We start from the raw sequence: 18,989 nt of genomic DNA, 5'->3' as shown, positions 1-18,989 counted from the left end.
AGGCTGAGCTCCGAGGGCTGCACCCTCACCGTCCCTCCCACGTCTCCCGCTGCGCCTCACTGCGCACGGGTCGGCCGGGCGGGCTGTCCATCCCCAGCAGGGCCTCCCCCAAGTGCCTGCAGACCCATGTCTGCCGGCCGGGGCCCGGGACTGCCGGAGTCCTGGACTCGCACACGCCACTACTGCCCCCACGCACACAGCACAGATGCAGCACCGCGCCCCGGGGCGCACGTTTTATTGGGACTGGGGCCAGCACTAGAGGCCTGTGCCTGGCAGCTGCACGCGCACTGGGAGCAGCACCTGCAGCTGCTCAGCTGGCGGCCACTGGACCTTGGTGACGAAAAAGAGGCGGAAGTGCTCCAGCCGCTGCTCCTGGAACTGCGTGGGGCTATACTCACTCAGGCCCGTCCGTGGGCCGCAGCAGCGACAAGTACCTCTCCTGCTCCAGCAGGCCACGGCTCAGCAGTGCCTGCGCCAGGCCAGGCTGCACCGCCTCCAGCTGCCGCTGCACGACTGGGAACAGGTCTTCCTCTCGCAGGTCGAACACCAGCGGTTTCCCATACCTGCCCCATGAGGCTGGTGAGGCCAGGGTGGGGCTAGGGAGGTGGGGTGGGGTGTACCTGTCACCCTGCCTGCCTCACCGCAGAGCCCCCAGCAGAACCAGCCGCATCCTCTCCGGCCTCAGGTGCTCCGGGTTCACCGTGTCCACATAGTTGGTATCCTGGTAGCGCAGGAAGGTGGCCGCCTGGCCCGAAGGGTCAATAACAAGAGGCCACCTGGGGACACCCATCAGGTCACTGCTGTCTGTCCAAACCCCAAATCACCCACGTCTGGCCCGGAGAACTGACCGGCCGTCGGCACGGATGCGGTTGCCTACATCTTTCATCAGCACATCGTGCAGCTCGGTGACCTGGCACTTCAGCCCAGGCGCCTCTTCCTCCCGTCGGGGTAGCAGAGTGCAGCTGACACGCAAGCCCGACGCCGGACCCCACCCTGGGCTGTATGTCCCAGCCCCCAGCCGGCGCCCCATGCCAGGCCCACCCTCCTGCGTCTGCTCCCGAAGCTCCAGCCTGGCCATAGCCAGCGCCTCGGCCTTCTGGGCCTCCTGCCGCAGCCTGTCCACCTGGGCCTCTGTGTCCTTGATGGCCTGGAGGAGGAGGCCACACTGACTGTTGCTTGCCCTGCCCCATGCTCTGGCTGGAGAGGGCACCTGCCCGAGCCTCCTCCCCACCCCACCCCAAGCAGGCCACTGTCGGCTGGTGACTCCCCATGTTTAAGAGGGAAAACCCCAGGCCTGGGACGGGGAGCTCTGGGCTGGTTTGGAACAAGGAGGGGTGTTGAGGACACAGGGGCATATCAAGTCCACCACGGGCCCCCACCTGCAGCGTGAGCTTGGTCTTGTCCATGCACCTCCACTCACACTGGTCGTGCTCTGAGACCCTCCGGCTCAGCTCACAGTAGGCCTGTTGCAGCTGGGTGGGCGTACGGGCAGGCCCTGGCAAGGCTGACCAGTATCCTCCGACCAGGTCACTCCTGGCCCAGGGGCCTGAGGACACCTCCCCTCCTGGCTCTTCCCCCAGCTTCCTGGCCCTCCCTCAGCTCCCCCTCCTCCCCACCCGGCTCTCCCTCCTCTTTTCCTGGCTCCTCCCTGAGGTCACACTCACCTCCTTGTGACACTGCTGCTGCTCCCTGGCCAGCTGTTGGACCTTGAGGGTCATACTAAGGAGCAGGAATGAGCTGGGAGAGAGGCTTCCGCCAGCGCCCCCACCAGCACCCCCTGCCCGGGCTCCCTGCCAGCGCCCCTTGCCAGCGCCCCTCGCCAGCACCTCCCACACCCCTCCTGCCTGCCACAGCGCTCAGCCTCGGCCTCCTTGGGCCTCTGGGCCTCCTGGGCCCGGCGCTGCTGCTCGGCCTCCATGTTCTGGAGCCTCCGTGAGACTCAGGTCCCAGGAGTGCAGCACGCTCACCACTGTGTCCAGTGAGGCCACCTAGTGACGGACGACATTTGTCGGGCACTCAGTGCGTGTTCCGAGTCTTCTCAGCCTGGAGAGGAACTGTTGCTCTCCCATCTGGGAGAAAGGGTGCCATTATGCAGAAAGGGCCTCAGTGCTCACAGCTGGTGCGTGGTGGGCCCCAAAGCGTGAGCCCCTGTGGGCCTGCTGTCCCCAAAGCCCAGGCCACCCAGGCCACTGGGAATTCTCCTGGGCTCCCTGACCAAGTCCAAGCAGGAACCTGCTCCTGTGGCTGGGCCTCCAAGGGCTTCCTTCCCCTTCAGTCCCCCAGGACCTGGCCCAGGCTTCCCGCCTCTGTCAGACTCAAGTACACGCCTGAGGCCTCGGCTGCCACTGCTGCTTCCTGAGTAGGAGGCTGGCCCGCAGGATGTGCACACTGGAGCTCCCTCCTCTGTGGCCTCCCACAGATCTCTGCCTGCAGGACACAATCCCTGGGGCCGCCGCTGCCTCTCACCCTCCTGAGTCCCCAGCACTCCAGGAGCAAGGAGTAGGTGCAGAGAGCCAGGCTCAAAGCCCAGCGGCCCCGGGTGAGTCCCTGACTTCCTGTGCCTGGCCTTCCTTGTCTGTGGAGCAGGGGTGATGCTTGGAGGGGTCACAGTGAGGAGGAAGGAAGAGCAGGAGCTCAGAGCAGGTCCACATGCGCCTGGTGGCGGGCCAGTCCCGGCATCACGCTTGACCAGGAAGCTATTCGTGGGTGGCTCCGTGTGTGAATGCCACTTGCCCCTTCCTGCTCTGGGAAGCAGGGGTGACCAGGGCCTGTTGTCTAGTGTGGCCAGCTCCCTAATAGCTGGACGACAGCGGAAGGAGGCAAGGCGGTAGCTGAGAAGGGCCGGGTGGGGCAGGGAGACTCGGAATTAGGCCTGCGAAACAGTCGGGGCCCGAGGAGCTGCTGGCTGGAGAGCAGAGGCCTGGGAGAAGAAGAGCAGGTGGCTGAAGGTGGGCGCCACAACCAAGAACAGACCGAGAAGGTGTGGCAGGCCTGGCGACGGGGCCAGGTGGAGGTGGACAGACACGGGCCATGGAGCAAGCAGAAGGCACTGCGTTAGGGGTGCGCGGGTGAGCGGCCGCATTCCCACAGAGCAAGGGGTTTGTGGCGTGGGAAGGATGAAGACAGGATGAGGGGAAGGAGGTGGGGTGCGCGGGTGAGCCACCGGCGTTCCCACAGAGCAAGGGGTTCGTGGCATGGGAAGGATGAAGACAGGTTGAGGGGAAAGAGCGGGGGCAGGATGAGTTCCCTGTAGCTCTTCCAGGAGACTGGCCACAGACAAGTGCAAACAGGGAGACTGAATGTGGGCAGAACCGGGAAGAACTCACAGATGCATGGGAGGGAGGGAGACACAGCAGACGAGAGGGAGAGAAGCAGTGGCGCGGCGTGGCCTCGGGTAACTGCCATCCTGGCTGAGTCGGTGCTGACTTAAGCATTTGTCTACAGATGCAGGGGGCAGAGATGGAGAGAAGGGGCAGTATAGGGGGTCTGCAGGTCTGTGGGGGGCCAGGGACATGCAGACACGTGGTAAACTCACCTCCACGGCCACCGGGTGGATCCACAGGCTAACCACGGCCTGAGGACTGGCCCTGTGCTATCTGCTTCCCAGCAGCTAGGACCAAAAGTTCAAAGCCCACCAGGGCCAAAACCAAAATTTTACACAGACATTTGCTTTAAATAGAGCCCAAATATGCATATTTCTAGACATTTAGACCCTGCTTGCTTTGAATACCCTGCAAAACTGAACCCACATCTGCCAGTGGTGGATGAGACAAACCCTGGGGCTACAAAAGCCTTCAGGCTGGGCTGCCCTCTGGAGCTCTCTGGTGCCCCATCCTGCTTCTGAGCAGTTTCCCCTAGGCGTCAAGCCCTCCATGAAAACCTGTCCAAGTGCCACCAGAATAAAGCTCACTGCGTGCTATTGCCCTCTCCTGGTCCTGTATTCCTCGATCAGCCCCCAAATCCTCCAGCCTCTGTGCCTCATTCCCTGGCAGCCACAGGGGCTCCTTCTTTGTCCCCCTCAGGATCTTACACTGGCCAGTCCTCCTGTCTGGAAGCTCCTCAGACGTTCACAGCTCTCATTCCCTCCCCTCCAAGTTTTCCCTTGTATGTCACCTTCTCAGCAAAGCCCACCTTGGCCACCTTTCTTAAAATTCCAGCCCAGCCCTGCCCGCCCTGGTAGCCTGGCATCTCCACTGCACTGTGAGTTGTGACAGAAGGGACTTTGTTTTGTTCAAGGATGGGTCCTAAGGACCTAGAACAGCTCCCAGCTCAGGTCTTGTCGGTTGGTCCAGTGGCTGGGCTAATCATGAACAGATGAGCTAATTCATACATTAGCATATACCTGATTGTTTGGACAGATAAATGGGTAAACAAATAGGAGAGATGAGTATATAGACATATTCATTTATGCACATTCTTCTGCACATTTATTTATCAATGATTCTGTCTATATTTGTAAATATAAATTTGCAAATATAAACGTGGGTGGGTGAATGAAGGAATTTATGAATATGCAAATTTAATCCTCACTTTGGGGTCCTAAGGACAGTAACCTCAGAGTAAGGTTGACTTCAGCTTAGCTTCAAATCATCTTAATCCCTGAAGTTGGTGAAGTGACTCCAGACTGCTGGTACCCCCAATACATGGCAAAACCTAAATCCTCAGTGAAAAAAGAGTGAAAAATACCTTTCTAGGCTTCAAATGATTCCTACCAATAAAACGTATGACATGGCCAGGCAAGGTGGCTCATGCCTGTAATCCCAGCACTTTGGGAGGCCGAGGCATGCAGATTACTTGAGCCCAGAAGTTGAAGACCAGCCTGGGCAACATGGCAAAATCCTGTCTCTACAAACAAATAAAAAAAATTAGGCCGGGCACGGTGGCTGACGCCTGTGATCTCAGCACTTTGGAAGGCTGAGGCAGGCAGATCACAAGGTCAGGAGTTGGAGACCAGCCTGGCCAACGTGGTGAAACCCTATCTCTACTAAAAATACAAAAATTAGCCAGGTGTGGTGGCAGGTGCCTGTAATCCTAGCTACTTGGGAGGCTGAGGCAGGAGAATTGCTTGAACCTAGGAGGTGGAGGTTGCAGTGAGCTGAGATCGTGCCACTGCATTCCAGCCTGGGTGACAGAGCAAGATTCCGTCTCAGAGAAAAAAAAAAAAAAATAGCTGGGCATGGTGGCTCAAGCCTGTAGTCTTAGCTACTTGGGAAGCTGGGGCAGGAGGATCATTTGAACCCAGGGGGTCAAGGCTGCAGTTAACTGTGATCACACCACTGCACTCCAGCCTGGGTGACAGAGCAAGACCCTGTCTCAAAGAAAATAAAAAATAAAAAAGGCTGGGTCTGGTAGCTCACGCCTATAATCTCAGCACTTTGGGAAGCTGAGATGGGCAAATTACTTGAGGTCAGGAGTTCAAGACCAGCCTAGCCAACATGGCAAAACCCCGTCTCTACTGAAAATACAAAAATGAGCTGATGTGGTGCTGCACACTGGTAGTCCCAGCTACTCGGGAGGCTGAGGCATGAGAATCGCTGAACCTGGGAGGCAGAGGTTGCAGTGAGCTGAGATCATGCCACTGCACTCCAGCCTGGGTGACAGAGGAAGACTCTGTCTCAAAAAAAAAAAAAAAAAAAAAAAAAAGATACAGTACAAAGGCACAGGAAAATACAAGGCAATATAAACAAATATCTGCAGAAACTACAAATGATAGAAATAGCTCCACAAGGGATCAGGATATTAGAGTTAGCTACAGATTTTCAAATAACTATATTTACTGTGCTCAAAGAGAGACTAGATTGATTTTAGCAGAGAGCTGCAACCAAATAAAATTTTAGACATGAAAATTAAAATAACCAAAATTAAGGACAAAGTGCATGGATTTAATAACTAGCTAGATGCAGCTGAAGAGAGAATTAGTAAACTGAAAGACATGTCACAAGAAAATATCCAGAATAAACTCAAAACAAAAGGATGGAAAATACAGAAAAGAGGGTAAAAAAACTGTGGTAAGTTACTAGTGCTGATCATCAAACGCGTCCATCCTTCCACCTTCTAGACATAGTATAGGATTACACTTCCTGACCAATTTGTGGTTTTGTTGGAGCCAAATGACTAGATCTGACCAATGAGCTATAAGTAGAAGTGTTTGTGCTAGACCCTCCTCAGCTCTTTCCCTCTGGTATACTGACCAGCAATATTCAAGATGGTGGTTGCTCTGTCAGCCTGGGTCCCTAACAGACTACAGTTAGCAGAAGCCCCCTGTTAACCCTCAATGGACATGTAGCATAAGTAAAAAATAAACTCATTTTGTTTTATACCATTGAGATTTGGAGACTGCATGTTCCACAGCACATCTGTATTAGTCCATTCTCACATGGCTAAAAAGAACTACCTGAGACTAGGTAATTTATAAAGAAAAGAGGTTTAATTGACTCACGGTTCTGCAGGCTGTACAGGAAGTATGGCTAGGGAGACCTCAGGAAACTTACAATCATGACAGAAGGCCAAGGGGAAGCAGGCACATTTTACATGGCTAGAGAAGGAGGAAGAGAGAGCAGGGGGAGGTGCTACATACTTCTAAACAACCAGATCTCATGAGAACTCACTATTGTGAGAAGACCATGGGGAAATCAGCCCCCATGATCCAATCACCTCCCCCCAGGCCCCTCCTGCAACACTGAGGATTACAATTTGACATGAGATTTGGGTGGGGACATAGATCCAAAACATATCAACATCCTAGTCTATCCTGGTTGATACAGAAATGTAGAGGCTATGGTGAGATCTACCATCTGTATATTTGGAGAGTGAGAATAAGGGCAGAAACAGAGGTAATGACTGAGAACTTTCCAAAACCCATGCATGAAGAAAAACAAGGTGGGAAGACTTGCTTTTATCGGGTACAAGACTTGTTATAAAGCTGCTGTAGTCAAGACATGGGTATTGACACAGGATAGATCAATAGACCTATGGAACAGAACAGCGATCCCAGAACAGAGCTATAAGTATATAGACACTTGACTTAGGGCACAGGTGATGGTGTAGAGTGAGGAGGGCAGTCTTTCACAAAGACTGTGGGTGCTCTCAGGACAACTGTGCATCCATATGAGAAATAAACAAGCTTGAACATGACCTTGCACAAGGAGGACCAAAACAACGCACAGAAGTCTATTCTAGTGGATGATGGCTCTAAATGTGAAAGATGTAGAAGACTGCACCAGAAAATATCTTTATGTCCTTGGGAGGATGGAGAGACTTCTTAAACTGACATAAAAAGCACCAACCATAAAGGAAAAGAATGATAAAATTTACTACAGTAAAATAAAATTTTCCATCAAATTATAACATTAAGAGAGTGAAAAGGCAAGTAAGACAGAAGACACCTATAATACATATAATTGATAAGGAGTTTGATCTAGAATATATAAATAAGGTCCACAGAGCAATAAGGAAAATAAATCAGGCAACCCAGAGAAAAGTGGTCACTAATGCTAACAGTACTACTTTTAAAAAGATAGCTAAGTGGCTAATATGCCTAAGAGTTCTCAACTTCATTAGGTGGCAGGGAAATGCAAGGTAAAACTGCAGTGAGGCACCATGGCACATCCACCATGAGTCTGCATTAAAAAACACTGGCAATCACAATGTCTGGGAGAGCATGGGGCAGTGGGACTGTAACATATTGTCAGTGGGAGTGGATAAACTGGTACAACCATTTTGGAAAACTGTGCACATATGTACCAAGAGACACATACAAGAATGTTCATAGCAGCATCATTATAACCAAAGCCTGGAAACAAACTGAACGTTCATCAGCAGTAAAATGGTAAATATATTGCAGACATTTATATAATTAAAGTCTCCATAACAATGAAAGTAAATGAACTTTAGCTACAGGCAACAAGACTGAATCTCACAAATATAGCCTGTGATAGAAGCAGCCAGATACCAAAGAACAGCTGCCATATAAATTCATTTACATAAAGCTCAAACACAGTGAAACAAAGCTATATTATTTAGGCACTCATGTTTAGGAATGAATGGATGAATGAGTAAGTGGATGACAAAGTGAATGAATAAATGAGGGATGATTTAATGATGTAATAAAGAAAAGCAAGAGGCCAGGCACGGTGGCTCATATCTGTAATCCCAGCTCTTTGGGAGACTGAGGTGGGCAGATGCTTGAGGTCAGGAGTTTGAGACCAGCCTGTCCAACATGAAGAAACCCTGTCTCTACTAATACAAAATTAGCTGGGCATGGTGGCACGTGCCTGTAATCCCAGCTACTCAGGAGGCCGAGGCAGGAGAATTGCTTGAACCTGGGAGGCGGAGGTTGCAGTGAGCCAAGATCGTGCCACTGCACTCCAGAGCCTGGGCAACAAGAGCGAAACTCTGTCTCAAAAAAAAAGAAAAAGAAAAAAAGAAAAGCAAGAAAGTAAGCACTGACAAGCCCACAGCCAACATTATACTGAATGGGCAAAAGCTGGAAGCATTCCCCTTGAAAACTGGCACAAGACAAGGATGCTCTCTCCCATCACTCCTATTCAACATAGTATTGGAACTCCTAGCCAGAGCAATCAGGCAAGAGAAAGAAAAGGCATCCAGATAGAATGAGAGGAAGTCAAACTGTTTCTGTCTGCAGACAACATGATTCTATATCTAGAAAACCCCATAGTCTTAGCCCAAAAGCTCCTTCAGCTGCTAAACAACTTCAGAAAAGTTTCAGGATACAAAATAAATGTACAAAAATCACTAGCATCCCTATACACCAGCAACAGCCAAGCCGAATGCCAAATCAGATAAGGCAATCCCATTCACAATTGCCACAAAAAGAATAAAATACCTAGGAATACAGCTAACCAGGGAGGTGAAAGATCTCTACAATGAGAATTATAAAACACTGCTCAAAGAAATCAGAAAAGGCACAAACAGAAAAACATCCCATGCTCATGGATAGGAAGAATCAATACCATTAAAATGGCCATATTGCCCAAAGCAATTTACAGATTCAACGCTATTCCTATCAAACTATTATACCAAGCATATTATTCACAGAACTAGAAAATACTATTTTAAAATTCATATGGAACCAAAAAGCCCAAATAGCCAAGGCAATCCTAAGCAAAAAGAACAAAGCTGCAGGCATTGTGTTACCTGGCTTCAAACTATACTACAGGGTTACAGTAACCAAAACAGTATGGTACTACACAAGCACATAGACCAATGGAACAGAATAGAGAGCCCAGAAACAAGGTTGCATACCTACAACCACCTGATCTTCAACAAAGCTGACAAAAACAAGCAATGGGGAAAAGACGCCATATTCAATAAACCGTGCTGGAATAACTGGCTAGCCATATGCAGAAGATTGAAGATGGACCCCTTCCTTACACCATACATAAAAATCAACTCAAGATGGATTAAAGACTTAAATGTAAAACTCAAAACTATAAAAACCCTGGAAGACAACATAGGCAATACCATCCTGGACATAAGAACGGGCAAAAATTTCATGACAAAGACACCAAAAGCAGTCACAACAAAAGCAAAAATTGACAAGTAGGATCTAATTAAACATAAGAGCTTCTGCATAGCAAAAGAAACTATCAGCAAAGTAAACAGATCACCTACAGAATGGGAGAGCATATCTGCAAACTATGCATCTGACGGAAGTGTAACATCCAGCATTTATAAGGATCTTATACAAACTTACAAGAGAAAACCCCATTAAAAAGTGAACAAAGAAAATGAACAGACGCTTTTCAAAATAAGACATGCATGTGGCCAGCAAGCATATGAAAAAAAGCTCAATATCACTGATCATCAGGGAAATGCAAATCAAAACCACAATGAGGATACCATCTCACACCAGCCAGAATGGCTACTATAAAAAGTCAAAAAATAACAGATGCTGGTGAGGTTATGGAGAAAAGGGAACACACACACACTGTTGGTGGGAGTATAAATTAGTTCAGCCACTGTGGAAAGCAGTATGGGAATTCCTGAAAGACCTGAAAGCAGAACTACCATTGGACCCAGCAATCCCATTACTGGGTATATACCCAGAGGAATATAAAGCAGTGTACCATAAAGACACATGCACGCATATGTTGACTGCAGCACTGTTCACAATAGCAAAGACATGGACTCAACCTAAATGCCCATCAGTGACAGACAAGAAAAAGAAAATGTGGTACATGCACACGTGGAATACTATGCAGCCATAAAAAAAGAATGAGATCATGTCCTTTGCAGGAACATGGATGGAGCTGGAGGCCATTATCCTCAGCAAACTATCGCAGGAACAGAAAACCAAACACCACATGTTCTCACCTGTAAATGGTAGCTAAAGGATGAGAACTTAGGAACACAAAGAAGGAAACAACAGATACTAGGGTCTACTTGAGGGTGGAGGTGGGAGGAGGGAGAGGAGCAGAAAACTATTGGGTACTGGGCTTAATTCCTGGTGAGGAAATAATCTGTACGACAAATCCCCATGACTATGTCACCTACATAACAAACCTTCGCATGTACCCCCAAACCTAAAAGAAAAGTTAAAAAAAGATGACTTAACATCTCTGTGCTTAAGTTTCTTTGTATATAATAAAGTCTTTGTATATAATGTAGGAATATTAATAATACTACAATCAGGTTTGTTGAGAGGATTAAACTGGGAACTTTATACATATTTCAGTAAAGTTTTGTAACTTGAAAAAAAGAAGGAAGCAAGCACTATAAAATTCAGGATATGATGATCTGGGGAGAGGTGGTGTTCTGGCGATACTTTATTTCTGGAGTCAGGTAGTTACTACATGAGTATTTCCTTTGTGGTAAATAATTGAGCCACAACTTTGATTTCTGCAATATTCTGTATGTCATTTGTAATTAAAAAGGAAAGTCTGAAGATGTATAAAATCAAGGAGTGGCTAAAATGAGAGAAGGGATGAATGGATAACTAGATAAATAGGATGGAAGAGTGAACAGACATACGAATGAGGCAATGATTTTGTAACTTAAAAGAAATTGTGATACTCATTTAAAATAATAATAGCTACCATTTCTTGAGAACTGACTCTGCACCAGGAATTGTGCCAAGGAATTTCATTCACTATCTCATGAATCTTCAAAAAGCTGTTATTAGTCCCATTTCTGAATATATGGAAACAGATTCAAATAAGCTTCAGAACTTGCCAAAGTTCTGTCTGTAAGTGGAAGAACTGGAGTAGATGGAAAATGAATGAAGACAGAAAATAAAAGGATAATATAATGAGTAAACTTATGAGTGTCTTAATGAATAGGCAATAAATGATGAATGAATGAGTAAATTAATGAATTAAACTATAAGAGAATGAAGATTAGATTAATTGAATGAACTGATTAAATGATGAACTGATACATGAAAAATTAATAGATGAATGAGTGTAAAGAATGGATACGTGAGATAAGCAAATGGTTAGTTGAGCAACTGGATGGATGAATTGATGGATGAATTCATCGTTCAACAAAATGTTTCAGTGCCTATCGTGGTCAACCAATATTGGGGCATACGATTAAGGGGTGAACGAGACACAGTCCTTCTTTGCTTTCTCATAATTTTCTGTCAAGTAAACAGCATGAATGCGTGTATGAATGGATGAATGGATGTCTGAATGAATAGTAGATAAATAAGTGAATAATTATTTAAACATGGTGTAAGGGTGGAATGGGCACATTAATGAGTGGATAGCTTATAAGTTTATAAATTTATATATAAGTTCATAAATTTATATATAAGCTTATAAATTTATTTATAAGTTTATAAATAAATGACTCATGGCTGGGCATGGTGGCTCACACCTGTAATCCCAGCACTTTGGGAGGCCGAGGCAGGCAGCCCACCTGAGGTCAGGAGTTCGAAACCAGCTGGCCAACATGGCAAAACCCCATCTCTACTTTACATACAAAAGAACAAATTAGCTGGGCATGGTGGCGCATGCCTGTAGTCCCAGCTACTCTGGAGGCTGAGGCAGGAGAACCGCATAAACCCGGGAGGCAGAGGTTGCAGTGAGATTGCGCCACTGCCCTCCAGCCTGGGTGACAGAGCAAGACTCCATCTCTAAATAAATAAATAAATGACTCAAGTTAATAAGATAATTATGAATTGATGAAAGCGCAAACCAATACTGGGGCAAGATGGATGAAGTGGGTGAATGTATGGAAACAATGACTGATGAATGATGGAGGGATGGTGATGGACAGCGTGGTTCAGCTCTTCGGTATCATCGCTGATATTCCGTCTACTTGTCTCATCAATTATGAGGAGAGAGAGATGGCAAAATCGCCTATTACCATTGTGGATCTCTTTATTTCTCCTTGTAGTTCTCCTAGTTTTTGCTTCATGCATTTTGAAACCCTGTTAGTAGCTACATGAACATTTAGGATTTTTATGTCCTCATGATGAATTCCTACATTTGTCATTACTAAATGATTCTTTTATCCTTAGTAACATACTTTTTTCTGAAATCTACTTGATGTTAATACAGTTACTTCAGCATCCTGTTTAGTGTTATCTTGGCGTATTTGTTTTTATCATTTTAATTTTCACCTATTTGTGCTTTTACATTTAAAGCTTGTTTCTTATAGGTAGAACATAGTTGGCTACATTTTTTTAATCCAAAATGACAATCCATCCTTTTTTTTTTTTTTTTTTTTTTTTACATGGAGTCTTACTCTGTCACCCAGGCTGGAGAGCAGTGGTGCGATCTCGGCTCACTGCAAGCTCCGCCTCCCGAGTTCACGCCATTCTCCTGCCTCAGCCTCCCAAGTAGCTGGGACTACAGGCACCTGCCACCACGCCCGGCTAATTTTTTTTGTATTTTTAGTAGAGACGGGGTTTCACTATGTTAGCCAGGATGGTCTCGATCTCCTGACCTCGGGATCCGCCCGCCTCAGCCTCCCAAAGCGCTGGGATTACAGGCGTGAGCCACCGCGCCCGGCCCAATTCATCCTTTTTGTTTGTTTTTTGAGACGGAGTCTCGCTGTCACCCTGGCTGGAGTGCAGTGGCGCGATCTCGGCTCACTGCAACTTCCACCTCTCGGGTTCAAGTGACTCTCCTGCCTCAGCCTCCAAGCAGCTGGGATTGCAGGCGCCCACCACCACGCCTGGCCAATTTTTTGTATTTTAGTAGAGACGGGGTTTCACCGTGTTGCCCAGGCTGGTCTCAAACTCCTGAGCTCAGGCAATCCGCCCGCCTCGGCCTCCCAAAGTGCTGGGATTACAGGCGTGAGCCACCGCGCCCGGCAACAATCCATCTTTTAATTGGGGTGTTTAGAATGTCCATGTGTAATGAGATTATTGATATGGTGGAGTTAAAATCTACCATTTGCTGTTTATTTCCCACTGGTCCCAGTGGTTCTTTTCCTTTTCCTCTTTTCCTGACTTCTTTGGCAATATTTTTTAAGAATTCCATTTTATCTCTTTTGTTGGCATATTAGTTCCAACTCTTTTCATATTGTAGTAGTTGCTTTAGGCTTTAGAGTATACAGCTCTAAATTGTCACAATCTACTTTCTAATGATATTAAACCACTGCACATATAAGAACCTTAAGACAATACACTTCCATTTACCCCTCCCAGCCTTTCTGGTATATTTTGGGATTTTTTTTTAGTGGTTTTTTTTTTTTTTTTTTTAGACGGAGTCTTGTTCTGTCGCCCAGGCTGGAGTGCAGTGGCATGATCTCAGCTCAGCTCACTGCAGCCTCCGCCTCCCGGGTTCAAGCAATTCTCCTGCCTCAGCCCCCTGAGCAGCTGGGATTACAGGCGCCTGCCACCATGCCCAGCAAATTTTTGTATTTTTTGTAGAGACAGGGTTTCACCATGTTAGCCAGCCTGGTCTCAAACTCCTGACCTCAGGTGATCTACCCACCTCAGCTTCCCAAAGTGCTGGGATTACAGGTGTAAGCCACTGTGGCCAGCCAATTATTATCTCATATATATGTGTATATATGTATATATGATAATATATGTGCATATATATGTATATATACGATAATATATATGTGTGTATATATATATGTGTGTCTTATATAGGGTCTTGCTCTGTCGCCCAGGCTGGAGGACAGTGGCACAATCACATCTCACTGCAGCCTCCATCTCCTGGGTTCAAGTGATCCTTCCCCTTCAGCTTCCCAAGTAGTTGGGACCACAGGCACATGCCACCATGCCTGGTTCAAATTAATTTTTTTTTTAAATTCTAGGAATAATGATCCCTCACCATTGAGCCAAGCTCCTTCTGAGAACTCCACCCAATACCCTATGAATCATGAGATTTCTCACTCTGGCTGACGGGAGTAGGCACTGCTTCCTTCACGCTTCTCAGAAGCCCGTTTCCCCAGCCTTGAGCCGTTTCCCCATGTATAGGAGCCATTAAATATTCAACTGCCTTATTAGCTACAACTAACTACCACGAGGGATTCAACTGAATGACCAAAGGGGATCGTGTCCATGTCTCTAGGGTTCTTTCTTTCTTCAGCTGTCTTCCCTCTGGCACTTGTGATCTCCTGCTGCCTCAGTATCCTTGAATTCTGAATTCTTGTCTCCTTAATTCAGAGAATATGCCTGGCTCTGTCTAGGTTCCCCCTTCCTATACTACACCCTGAAAATTCTCTCAAGGTGGTAAACTGGGACAATCTTAGGGCTCACTTTGCTTATTTTCAGCCTCTTGGAGATCTCTTTCTGATTTGTTGCCTGATGTCCAATGTCTTGGAAACCTTTGTTTCCTATATTCTGTCTTGGATTTGTTCTTGTTTGAAGTGAGAGGATAAATCAGACGTTTTTGCTCAACTTTTTTCTTTTTTCTTTTTTTTTTTTTTGAGACGGATTCTTGCTCTGTCACCCAGGCTGGAGTGCAGTGGCGCCATCTCAGCTCACTGCAAGCTCTGCCTCTTGGGTTCACGCCATTCTCCTGCCTCAGCCTCCCAAGTAGCTGGGACTACAGGTGCCCGCCACCACGCCCGGCTAATTTGTTATATTTTTAGTGGAGACAGGGTTTCACCGTGTTAGCCAGGATGGTCTTGATCTCCTGACCTCGTAATCTGCCCACCTCAGCCTCCAAAAGTTCTGGGATTATAGGCGTGAGCCACCGTGCCAGGCCCTCCTCAATTTTTTTCAACCTTCTTTTTCTCTTTGTTTCATTTTTGGATAGTTTCTATTGCTATATCTTCAGATTAACTAATTTTCTTCAGTGTCTAATCTGCATCTTCCATTAATCCCATCCAGTGTATCAATGTACTTTTCATCTCAGACATTGCAGTTTTCATCTCTAGTTTAGGAATATGTGTGTGTGTGTGTGTGTGTGTGTGTAATACAGCTATAGTTTTTTTGTTTTTGAGGTGGAATCTCACTCTGTTGCCCAGGCTGAAGCCCAATGGTGCGATCTCAGCTCACTGCAACTTCTGCCTCCTGAGTTCAAGCACTTCTCCTCCCTCAGCCTCCTAAGTAGCTGGGATTAGAGGTGCTCACCACCACGCCCAGCAGCTAATTTTTGTATTTTTAGTAGAGATGGGGTTTCACCATGTTGGCCAGGCTGGTCTCAAACTCCTGACCTTGTGATCTGCCCGCCTCGGCTTCCCATAGTGCTGGGATGACAGGTGTGAGCCACCCCGCCCGGCCTCAGCTATAATAACTTCTAATGTTCTTGTCTACTAATTCCATCTCCTGTGTCATCCCTGAGTCTGTTTTCATTGATTTTTCTCTTCACTCTGGGTCATTTTTCGTGTGTGTGTGTGTGTGTGTGTGTGTGTTTTAGCATGCCTGGTAATTTAACTAAATTTTTATTTTGAATTTTTATTTTGATTTACATGAAGTTACAAAAATAGTAGAGTTCCCATATACCCTTAACAAGTTCCCCCAATGATGACTTCTTACATAATTACGGTACAACATACAAACTAGGATACCGACATAGTACAATCTACAGGGCTCACAGTGGATTTCACCTATTTCACATCTACTCGTGTGTGTGTGTGTGTGTGTGTCATTACAATTTTCTCACATGTGCAGGTTTGTGTTACGACCATCGTAATCAAGATACAAGACCGTCTCATCACCTCAAGGGTCTCTTGTGCTACTCCTGCCCAGTCGGCCCCGTCTCTCCCCGCTTTTCCTGCCCCCACTCCCATCTGTAACCCCTGCAGCCCTCCGATCTGTCCTCCGTCTCCACAGTGTTGTCATGTGAGTGTGTGTGACCTTCTCCCCCACTCTGTGAAGCTCCCTTCCGGTTTCTCCACGTTGCTAGTTGTTGCATGGATCATGTGTGCACACCGTTTTATTGCCAAGCGTGTTTCGTGGCAGGAATGCACCAAGCTAGTGGAGCCACTCGCCTGCTGGAGGACATCTGAGTCGTTTCCACTTTTTGGCTATTGTAAATAAAGCTGCTGTGAACATCTGTGTACACATTTTTGCGTGGACCTAGTTTTCCTTTTACTGGAGCAAATGTCTAGGAGTCTGATGCTGTGTTACATGGTAAATGTGTTCGCTTTTTAAGAAACCGCCTGCCTATTTGCAAGAGCAGCTGTACTGTGCTGCGTCCCCCCAGCGAGGTGTGGCAGGGCCAGCTTCCCCACATCCCTGCCCTCGTTTGGCCCCAGCTCTAGTTTGACCTGGGCTGTCCTGGGAGGTGTGATGTGGTATGCAACACCTCCTCGGGTGTTCATCTGCCATCATTAGATCCTCTTTGGTGAAATTTCTCTTCATGTCTTTGCTCATTTTATACCTAGATTGTATGTTTCATTGTTGTTTGCGATGTGAGTTTTTTCTATGTTCTAGGTACATGTGCCTTGTCAGATGCGTGGTTCACAAACGTTTGCTCCTGCCTGTGGCTTCTTTTCTTCTTGACAGGTCTTTTACAAAGCAAACATTTTACATTCTGATGAAGTTCTGTTTATCAATGTGGTTTTTTTTTTTTTGGATTGTGCTTTTTGTGTCACGTCCAAGAATCCCTCCAAGTCCTAGGCCCCAAAGATTTTTCTCCTATGTGTTCTAAAAGTTTTGTAGTTTTACCCTTTACATTTAAATCTATAATCCACTTTGAGTTCATTTTTTATAGGTGTGTGCTTCAGGTCCACACTAACCCCTTTGCCTGTGGATGGCCAACGCTCCAGCACCATGGAGTGAACACACAGTCCCCTGGCACCCAAGGGCTCCCCCAGCACCCTCAGCTGCTGCCCTTCTCAGCTCTCCGGGCCACCATGCCCCAGGCAGCAGGTCTGCTGGACACCCCAGCACCCCCGACTCCCACTTGCACCTCTGGACGCCTCACCGTATCCTCAGCCCCTCCCTAAGCCCACCGCCTCGGCCCTGCCCCTCCCCTCCAGCCCAGGAAGAAGGACCCTTTGCAGACAAGGAGAAAGAAGAGAGGGGCAGGACAGGCTCCCAGGCAGCACCTACAGGAGGAGAGTCTGGGGGTGGGTCCCTAGCTGGGCAAAGACTCTGGCAGCAGTCCAGTGGATGCATCTCCCAGGTGTCTGCCGTGGGCCAGAGGCAGAACCCAGACTCCAGGCAGCATCTCCAGATTTGTGTGGGATGTGGGGTGAGGTTAGGGGTGGGGTGGGGGAACATAATGACTGAGATGGGAGAGGGACTGGGGTTCAAATTAAGTTGATTTAAATGAAACTAAGGTAGGCGAGGTTCGTGGTCTGGTTTTCCAGCCACTGCTCCAACAAGCGGAGTCAGCCTCACCTCACCCCACTCCTGGGCCTGGGACAAGTCCAGGCATTGTGTCTCCAGCCTGGCCCAGGGCAGACTCTGTCTTTTTTTTTTTTTTTTTTTTGAGTCTCACTCTGTTGCCCAGGCTGGAGGGCAGTGGCACCATCTTGGCTCGCTGCAACCTCTGCCTCCCAGGTTCAAACGATTCTCCTGCCTCAGCCTCCCAAGTAGCTGGGACTACAGGCGTGAGCCACGACGCCCAGCTAATTTTTGTATTTTCAGTAGAGATGGTGTTTCACCATGTTGGCCAGGATGGTCTCAAACTCCTGAGCTCAAGTGATCCACCCGCCTCAGTCTCCCAAAGTGCTGAGATTACAGGCGTGAGCCATCACGCCCGGCCAGACAGCCGGACTGTCCTTTCTAACATAGCCCAAAGGCTCTAGAAAGGAGCTCTGTGGCTGGGCTGCGTGGCTCAAGTTCTCTGGAAAACCGACGTGCTGACACTGAGGGGACCGATGGGTGGGCCCCGCGCTGCCCCCAGCGCCGTGAGCTCTGCCAACCCTGGAATCGCCAGCCTCAGTTTCTCCATCAGTAACACCACTTCCTCAGGCAAAGCACGGAAGGAAATGACACAAAACCCGACACCAAAGGCATTCACAAAATGGGAGTCGCTGCCACTTCCACTGCAGACTGACGAGGTTTTAAAGTCAGGACTTCCAGGGAGGGAATGGGGCACGGCGGGGCTAGGAAACCGCTCTAGCAGGCCACTCAGGCTTCTGACAGCTTTCAGAGACACAGCCGGTCGGGTGAGCCTTCCCTGCCTGGGTGTGCACCTGCCAGACTCACACCTGCCTGGCCCACACCTCCCGGGGCTCACACCTCCCGGGCCCACACCTCTGGGGTCCACACCTGCTCAGGGGTGCTCCCGTCCTCTGCGTACACCCGGGGGTCTGCTCCGAGCTTCAGGAGCACCTCCACAGCTGCCAGGTGGCCCCCAAAGGCTGCACGGTACAGCGGCGTCGGACCGAAAGCGCCCTGCAAGACGGGCCCCCTGAGCAAGATCCAGGCCTTGTCCCTGGGGGAAGGAGGCCCCCGAGGGCCCTGGACCGCGCCCCTCAGCGCTGCGGCCCGCGGCCCACGGCGCCCACCTTGCTGTTGGGGCTGGCGCCGAGCTCGGCCAGCGGCTGGATGGCCAGGGGCTGCCCGCCCGCGGCCGCCTCCGACAGCGGCGTGTTCCCGTGGCGGTCCTCGCACTCCACCAGAGCCCCGCGTCGCTGCAGCCGCCGCGCCTTGCCTGCCTCGT

General features: G+C 48.6%; 1 protein-coding gene across 1 annotated transcript in view; it reads right to left on the bottom strand.

Annotated features, from left to right (window-relative positions):
- Positions 1-70: 70 nt before the first annotated feature.
- Positions 71-18,989, bottom strand: part of LOC106635082 (IQ motif and ankyrin repeat domain-containing protein 1) — a 28,659-nt gene continuing 9,740 nt past the window's right edge. Inside the window, exons 2-3 of the mRNA XM_063606977.1 lie at positions 18,596-18,721; positions 71-6,535 (exon numbers count right to left, since the gene is read on the bottom strand). Of these exons, the coding sequence (XP_063463047.1) occupies positions 6,494-6,535; positions 18,596-18,721 (168 nt within the window). The 3' untranslated portion in view covers positions 71-6,493. The remainder of the gene's footprint in view (positions 6,536-18,595; positions 18,722-18,989) is intronic.

Source organism: Pan paniscus, chromosome 7 (genome assembly GCF_029289425.2).
Source record: "Pan paniscus chromosome 7, NHGRI_mPanPan1-v2.0_pri, whole genome shotgun sequence".
In the NCBI taxonomy this organism is placed as follows: Eukaryota; Metazoa; Chordata; class Mammalia; order Primates; family Hominidae; genus Pan; species Pan paniscus.
Note: the sequence above shows the minus strand (reverse complement) of the source record. Positions and strands in the feature narration are given on the sequence as shown.